At 37.3% G+C, this 8,403-nt stretch overlaps 2 protein-coding genes across 2 annotated transcripts; one reads left to right on the top strand and one right to left on the bottom strand.

The window, feature by feature from the left end:
* LOC121239935 (asparagine--tRNA ligase, cytoplasmic 2-like) lies at positions 1 to 6,871 on the top strand. The gene is made up of 8 exons (XM_041137334.1): positions 1 to 806; positions 2,197 to 2,433; positions 2,969 to 3,547; positions 4,777 to 4,962; positions 5,061 to 5,125; positions 5,224 to 5,353; positions 5,453 to 5,511; positions 6,351 to 6,871. The coding sequence occupies exons 1-8, from the start codon at positions 333 to 335 to the stop codon at positions 6,532 to 6,534; spliced, it is 1,914 nt and encodes a 637-aa protein (XP_040993268.1). The 5' UTR covers positions 1 to 332; the 3' UTR covers positions 6,535 to 6,871.
* Positions 6,872 to 6,960: 89 nt separating this feature from the next.
* Positions 6,961 to 8,143, bottom strand: LOC121239936 (cysteine-rich repeat secretory protein 55-like). The gene has a single exon (XM_041137335.1). It carries the CDS (start codon positions 8,114 to 8,116, stop codon positions 7,343 to 7,345), a length of 774 nt encoding a protein of 257 aa, XP_040993269.1. The 5' UTR covers positions 8,117 to 8,143; the 3' UTR covers positions 6,961 to 7,342.
* Positions 8,144 to 8,403: the final 260 nt, after the last annotated feature.

Below are 8,403 nucleotides of genomic sequence, written 5' to 3'. Positions count from 1 at the left end.
CCGGAAAAGTATTTTGGTTGATCATAACACTTTTGACTTTTGGACTTGGAACTGCCGCGAATGCCCAACATTCGAAGAATACCAAACCAATCTTTGCCTTCCACCAATCTCTTCGTCTCTCTTCCTCCTACGTTGCAGAAACCAAACTGGGAAACTATCCCTTTCCTTCTCCCTCAATTCTCTCCCTCCTCGGCATCACTGCCCAAGCAAAGCATCCAGCCTCTCCTCTATATCACCATTAACCATGTCTCATCCAACACACAAACCTCAGCTTCCGAAACCTACCGACCGTATTCTTCTGCTTCTTTGTTTTTCTCTCTTTACACCTCAGAATGACCACGGAACAACCGGGGAATCCCATGCCGGTGGGGGCCACTCGTTCAAAGTACTCGAACCGGGTGGTCTTGAAAACTATACTGGAACGTAGTGACGGCGGACTGGAACTGATTGGTGTGAGAGTTGTGATAGGAGGGTGGGTGAAGGCTTCCAAGGAGGTCCCGAAGGAGTCTTTGCCGCCGCCACCTCCTCCGTCTACGCCGCAGCTAACGACAGATGATGGGATTGGGGAAACGGAGCCGAAAGATTCGAGCTGTATGGAAATTCTTCAGTCTCGGATACCTTTTTTTCGGTCGATTATGAAAGGTTTAGGTTGTCATGGGAATTACAAACTTCGCGAAAATTCGAAGCCATTGATCACCATTCCCTTTCCCCCGCTCCCGCCCCAGCTCCCGTCCTCGTCCTCGTCCTCCTCGTCCTTGATTGCTTTCTTGCAAGTTAGTGATGGTTCATGTGTTGCAAGTCTTCAGGTACGTAACCTCAATTGGTTCTCTTTTCCTAACATAGTGTATACATATAAACAAGTTTTTTTCCCGTTTGCTGTGATGTGATACTGTGAATGCATATGATTAGTTTGATATGATATTTGGATTTGGGGTTCGTATCTACTTTTCTTTGCTAGCGGAACTCTTAAGGGCTTTTTTGAGTATGAGTTTTTATATTTTAGAACTCTGTAATTATTGAGAAAAATTGTAGAGTTGTGTTTTTATTGGTGTGCAAAGTAGAAAACATGTATGGGAAGAAGAAAAGGGTTTTGAGATGTGTCTTTTGGTTAATAGGAAAGTGGTGAGATACACTGGAAATATGTTTGGAAACAATATTATTGTGAGACGTGTTTTATTTGGGGTTTTGTGAAAATGGTTTTAGTTGTTTTTCTTTTTTTGGTTATAAAAATTGAGACTATTAAAAAGACAAGTATTTTTTAGATTTTTTTTTTTTGCTGCTTACGGCTGCGATTAGATGTTGAGCTAAGTTGAGATAAATTGAATTCTTTATGAATATTAGTTAGTTAAGATGGTAGAATAAGTTTTGTGAGACCCACTTAAGATGAGTTTAATATGTTTGGATATTAAAATGAATTTAGATATATTTATGAGAATTTGAAAAAAGTTGTGGATCTTACGTGTAAAGAGGTATTGAATTGAAAAATGTTGTGGGTCTCACGTGTAAAGAGATTTTGAGTTAAGATGAGTTTAGTGATTTGAGAGTTAGGTGTTTAGATGTTAAACTTAGCTTAAAATTAGACTGAACTGAATTGATCTCAATACAATTCAACAATCAAACGAAGATGCCCAGATGAAAACTGAAGATTTTCCAAGAAAACTGAGAAATTTTCAAGTACCCAACGATATGAAATGATTAAATTTTTTATTATGGTGAACTGTATCCTGTGAACTTTTCATGCGTCTAAACCCATGGTGTGATTTGAAGACAATACGTGTAATAGATTAAGAACAATACAATTACATCTCTGGAAAATAGAAGATGTGTCGACATTACTCTCAGCTAAAGTCATACCCCGGGTCTCAGACTCTCAGGCCGAAAACACCAAAAAGTCCTTTACTTCTCGTCCACGCTCTAAAACCCACTGTTTTGAGGCATTAAGTTCCAATCTTTCCTTTTTCTTTTAAGTTTTTGGTGGGATTGAGTATTCTTTCCTTTGCTGAAGGCAGATTATCGTAATGCATGCTAAATAATTTATTTTTTTATTTCATTACACTAGAGAGGACAAAGTGGCAGACTATCAATGTAGCTGCTTCCAACTACTTAGAATTAAGCTTAGTTTACTTGACTTGAATCACGGTACCGGCTCTTAGAAATTATAGTATAATCACTCTGACTGGAATTAAAATCTCTCAGGTTGTTGTAGATTCTTCTATAGTTCCCCTCAGCCAGCTCCTGCATATTGGAACCTCTATACTGGTGGAAGGTTTATTGGGGCAGCCATCAGTAGAGGGAAAACATGTAATCGAGCTTAAAGCGGAGAAAATTCTTTACATAGGGACAGTGGAACATGACAAGTATCCATTATCAATGAAAAGGTTACCATTTGAAAGGTTGAGGGATTATTCCCAGTTTCGACCTCGGACAACTACGGTAAATTGAAAATTCTTTTGCTATGTTATTGTATTTATTGTAGACCTTCCTAGATATCTCATGGTATTGTCTTTTGGAAGCTATCATCTGCAATACCAGGTAAGTTTTAGAGCTAGTCCAATTTTAACTTGTTTATTCATCCTTTCAACTATGTGGGGTAATAATTTTGTGTTTACAAATTGTCTGACCCATATGGATCCTGGTACTTACAGACATCAGGACCATAATATAGACAACTGACAGCAACATCAAATAATTTAGGGGGAAGTATGCCATAAGTTTGCTGTATTATACATTGCCGATATATGTTTCCACTAGTTCTACATGTTTGAAGGGAATTCTAGAACGATTTCTATGCTACATATTGGAAAAACAACTTACTTTGTATCATGCAAGATTTTCAGAAATACAGCTTGCTAGTTTTACCATAACAAAGTCTAACCTTATTAGCAGTTTCGAACACGTCTCTTTTTGTTACTATAATTGTAGTAATTGGATGTTTAGGCACATTCTGACTACGTTCCACATCATATAGGTGGCATCTGTTACAAGAATCAGTAATGCTCTGACTCTCGCAACTCACATATTCTTCCAACAAGAAGGGTTCCTTCACATGCATGCTCCTGTTATCACGACCACAGATTGTGAAGGATTCACTGAAAAATTCCAGGTTACAACCCTCCTTGGCAAAGTAGATAAAACAGAGAAGCCAAATACTGTTATGGAAACTGAAGGTGTTAGCCTTGAAGTTATCAAGTCTGCTGCAAAGGAGAAAACTATGCTAGTTGAAGAACTACAGAGGAGTGGAAGCAATAAGGAAGCGCTGGCTGCCGCACTTATAGACTTAAGGAAAACAAATGAACTAGCATCACAGTTTGAAGCAAGAGAAAAATCAAAACCAGAAACTTCACTAAAGGCCGTTAAATTAAACTTTTCTGAAGATTTCTTCTCCTGCCAAACTTATCTGACTGTTTCTGGTCGCCTACACCTTGAGAGCTATGCATGTGCCCTTGGAAATGTTTACTCAGTTGGACCAAGATTTCGGGCAGATTGTGCAGGAAATGTGGCAGAGAGGTCAGTGATTGAGATTGAAATGGCATTTTCACAGTTAGAGGTATGGCTCATTTTCTCCGTCATTTTGAAGAGTTCCTCTTTATCACATGACATACCTTTTAACCATGGTGTCAGTTTTCATATCAATTCTAGTTTGCAGATCACATCAAGCAACATTATTGAAAGTTATTGAGTGCATCCTTACTATAAATATATATTTTCTTTTTATAGAAGCATAGGACCTTTAGATTTACTGCCAGATGGCTTTAGATCTGTGAAACTGAAATTAGAAGCATGATAAATTCCAATTATTCTTTCTACCTTCATTTATAAATGTCGATCACAATGGTTCCCCTAATAAAAGGGATGCTCATCTCTTCGGATGTTATTCTTGACGAACTTGAAGATGGTATACTGTTTAAGTCACTTCAAACTTATATACGAGGATGTTGGGCAAAATTGACACTTCAATAGTATTTTGCCTATCTGCAGTCTCAAACCAGTCTAAGTTTTCCAAATAACTTTAACAAATATGATAGAATAAAAATGTAGAAACAAATCTCCTAAGAGAGAAGAATTACAGAAAAATCCATTTGTTCATGTAATCCAAAGTAGGAGACAGTAATCTTTTGATGATGGGCAGAAGCAAATCATTCGAGTACCAACTACCAAGCACTGATTTCTGTTGCCAATCATTTAGATTGGTTGGTCTCTTTAAAAACTGACTTTTCAATTGCAGAAGAAAACATAATAATTTACTGGCACAATTATCCTTACATTTTGCAACAATATTGATATTGATTTATTCATTTCATGGCCAACTAACTGTTTCACAGCAAAGTGATTTGTTTCTTAATTAAATATTTTCAGTCATATTGTATTATTACTGCTGCATGCATGAATTGTTAATAGTTATTCACATAAAAAACAATTTTAATATTACACTCTGTGACTCCTGAAAATTAAATTCCAACTGGTGATCATTTGATAAGTTTTGTTGAAGATTATCAAATATGACACCTAGATAACAAACTTTCAAAAACTTGTTTATACTCCAATTCAATATCATAGAGAATAATCTCTAGCTTGGTGATTTTCTTTTTCAAAAACCTCTCTTGTTGTGATAATATCAATTGTTTAATTAGAGCATGAAGAAGTTACCAGACTTACGGTATATCATCACTAGATCTTCTAATAAAAATTGACTGCGCCTTTCTTTATCAGTTTTATATTCCTTTCTCATACATGGATGGACTTTTTTCTGACAGTTGGTATTTCCGGAATTTTCAGGATGCCATGAGCTGTGCAGATGACTTTTTCAAGTTCCTCTGCAAATGGGTTTTGGATAATTGTCCCAAAGATATGAAACTTGTTTCAAAACGAATTGACAAAACCTGCATTGATCGGCTTCAGTCATTGATATCCGGTAAAGTTGAAAAGATCTCCTATGCTGAAGCAGTAGATGTTTTAGGAAAGGTATATACTGTACTAAAGTTCCTTGGACATAATTTTGATGATCCTTTTCACCTCGAACGTTTTTCACCTTATAAATGTTTTTGAGCATTTCCTCCCAGGTTGAAGATAAGAAGTTTGAAATAGAACTTAAGTGGGGGTCTGCTCTCACAGCAGAGCATCTAAGGTTTGCCTATTTTTCTAATGATCATATATGCATGTCTGAAAGGTTTGAAGCCTGTGACTATTTTAAGCGCTTATCTTCTTATTATGATGCTATTACAGTTATTTGGTAGAGGTGATCCATAAGAAACCTGTAATGATATACAATTATCCAAAAGAAGTTAAGCCATTTTATGCACGCTTGAATGATGACGGAAAAACTGTTGCAGCATTTGATCTGGTTGTACCAAAGGTGGGCTCAGTATTAGTCAAGCTTTTTTATATTTTTTATACGGTGAAATGTATTTCAGTAAGGTTTCCTCATAAAGCTGGATGATTTTCCTTTTTGCAGGCAAGAACGTTAATTTCAGGTAGCCAAAATGAGGAGCGCTTGGATATGTTAAGTTCAAGGTAACGAAATTTTTATCCCTATCCATTTTTTTGGGCATTATGCTACTCATCATCCCACACCATGCACCATACATATTTTAATTTTTTTAATTTTATTTTATTCCTACTAAACTAATTGAGTTGTTCTATTTATCAGCCATACACCACATATTTGTCATGGGAAAAAGGAAAAAAATTAAAAGAGGTGTGGTGTGCAGGGTGTGGGATACTAAGTAGAATTATTCATATTGAGAACACTAATTAAAGAGCACACTTACCTTCAATTTGCCCCGATCCCTGGCTATTGTGCTGGAGGCCCTTGTATGTGTATCTATAAATTAAAATGGGACAATTATGGGTATTTGGTAGTTAATACCATGGAAGTTGTAGAACCTTCCCCTTGATCAAATGGGATTTGCATTTGGCTTCACAGTAATCAAGATTCATGTTCAATAGATTTTGAAATCAAGAGGTTTAATGCTGGAAATCCCCAGTTTCAAAGGCAGCTGCCATGATCCAAATTCCTTATGTGCTTTATACACAGAGAATGCTTTTGTTTGTAGCATGGACTAACTAACAAGAAATTCAGGATAAGAAAATTTCTGGGGCACTTGGATGGTTTTGTTGCTTGTTATATAAGTCACGTTTATTTTGCAAAATGACATCAATAAACAACTGAAGTGAAAGTATCACTGAACTGAAAACAAAAGTAGACGAATCCTTTTTGTGGACACTTGTGTTGCCTTGGTTCAATTTGTGGCTAATATTTATGGCGATGCAGTCTTATGGCCTCAAACTTGTACCTGTTTTCTCATCAAACTGCTAACATTAACTTCTTTTTTTGCTGTATCTGCTTACAGAATAAAGGAATTGGGGTTGCCAAGAGAGCAGTACGAGTGGTACTTAGATCTTCGCAGGCATGGAACAGTCGAGCATTCTGGATTCAGTCTTGGGTTGGACCAAATGATTCTCTTCACCACTGGGTTGAGTGATGCTAGAGATGTTATCCCTTTTCCCAGAAGCTATGCCCAAGCCGACAACTAATCGGTTCTAGGTGGAAACTTCACTTCAGAAGTGAAGATGCTCAACGTCAAACTGCCCTATCATTTAATTCAGTGAAAAAAAAATCTAAACTATAGTTCATCTTTGTGCCATTGAATTCTCATATCATCTCATCAAATGCATAAATGTGTACGGGAAAAATTTATAATAAAAAGGGAATATCCCTCCAGTTTACACTTTTCTGTTTTGCCTTAAAGTTGCTTGAAATGGATTCTCAAATACATTCTTGCATAGAAAGCATTGTGTTTGTGCAAGTTATCATAGCCGCGGCATGACAAATGCCTAGTAGTCCTAAAAATCAAGAATTATATTCTCCCTTTTGTGTCTCAGTTCTTCATTTGTTTTCTCACGCCTTACACTTTCAATAAGCGTTCAAGAATATCCGTATTGTTCCGAATTCTGAAAAGTATTTCGTTACGAATACAACATGATGTTTGTATTTTATGAGATATATGCTTTCTACCACCTCTTTGTACTTCATGATGACCCTTTTGGGGACTTGAATCGTTCTGCAGCTGCAAGTATAAGCCTGTGTGCTCCACATACAACATTAGCTTGCGAGTACGGAGTAGCTAATATCCATAGTCCTTCTGTCATCTAGTGACTACTTAGATGGAGAAAATTGTACATGAAAGTCCACTACATGATAGAACTGCAGCCAATAAAATCAAGCATGAAACAGAACAATAAACTAGAAAAGACCCGAAATGAAGACCATAAATTCAGAATTCTTGTCATTTAGAATCTCTAAAATAGAACCCTCAGGATCACAGAGAGAGGCTAAGACTATTTATGGATGAACTATGGCCATTAGAGTATCAGCCATGGTATTGTTTGAACCAAGTGGAAAGAAAAATGGGTAGAGCTCATATCGGACATAACAACTACTATATAGAACTCGGCATCCCTTCCGGTTTTCGCAAAAGGTTTCGAAATTGGCAACAGCAATGGCCAAACACTGAGCACAGCCTATCTGAGAAAGGTCCCTTGTGCACTGAACCAACGCATAAAGTGTCACAAACGGTGACAATTTGGTGTCACCTTTCCCAAGCCCCTCATTCTTAGGCTCGACAGCTCGTGCTCTAATTTCATCCATTAGAACTCCGAGTTCTTTGTTGAAATTTTCAGGGTCTGTTACATTGTCTACATTGAAATAGACTATACTAAAAGAATATGTATCGACTTCTCCAATGAAGCTCTTATTGTTGTAACGCAAAAAGCAATACTCATACCAAAGTCTTGCGTCGGCTTGGTTTGGACAACGTTTCCGTATTTGATTTGCTGCATCTTGGATACAGGTTGAGCAGTCTGTGCTGCTCACATCCCCTCTGCATTGAGCCAGGCCGAAAACTGTGTCTTTCCCTTTACCAAAGGAAGTGGCAATAAAACCGTTGGAGGCTGTTTTGGAAACCAATTCAGATAACAAGCGATCTATATTTGCCGACATTTGGCTATTTCTGCTAATGTTAGTGTCTCTGTTGCAGAATTCCCCTGAAGGATCTGCAGATTCTGCATTGCAAATGCATAGAGCTAGTAAGAGAAGAACTTTGTATATCAAATTCATTTTTCTCCTTTGTAGCTCGTGAAGCTTCAGTTCATGAGGTTCTTCTTATTAGGCTGGATGTGGGGACTCCCCAGCAGACATTCTTGACTAGTTTGACCACTACCATCTTAGATGAAGTTCTGAATTTGGGAATTATTCAATACTGCCAAATGGAAAAGGGAATTGATCTATGGTCTATCTGTTGGATAGGCAAGGACCATAAGGTTTTCTGTCAAGGGAATATGTGACATCAAAGTGCCAGAGGAGCTGGAAAATGGCATTATTTCTATAGTAAAACATCCACAGGA

The sequence above is a fragment of the Juglans microcarpa x Juglans regia genome, chromosome 7D (genome assembly GCF_004785595.1).
Source record: "Juglans microcarpa x Juglans regia isolate MS1-56 chromosome 7D, Jm3101_v1.0, whole genome shotgun sequence".
Taxonomy (NCBI): domain Eukaryota; kingdom Viridiplantae; phylum Streptophyta; class Magnoliopsida; order Fagales; family Juglandaceae; genus Juglans; species Juglans microcarpa x Juglans regia.
This window is presented reverse-complemented; position numbering and strand designations above follow the sequence as displayed.

Bases quoted from the DNA above. Each gene is read 5' to 3' on its own strand.
- LOC121239935 (XM_041137334.1), top strand. From the start codon at position 333: ATGACCACGGAACAACCGGGGAATCCCATGCCGGTGGGGGCCACTCGT. The intron at 5,354-5,452 runs GTGGGCTCAGTA...TCCTTTTTGCAG, and splicing joins TTGATCTGGTTGTACCAAAG to GCAAGAACGTTAATTTCAGG. The intron at 5,512-6,350 runs GTAACGAAATTT...ATCTGCTTACAG, and splicing joins TTGGATATGTTAAGTTCAAG to AATAAAGGAATTGGGGTTGC.
- LOC121239936 (XM_041137335.1), bottom strand. From the start codon at position 8,116: ATGAATTTGATATACAAAGTTCTTCTCTTACTAGCTCTATGCATTTGC.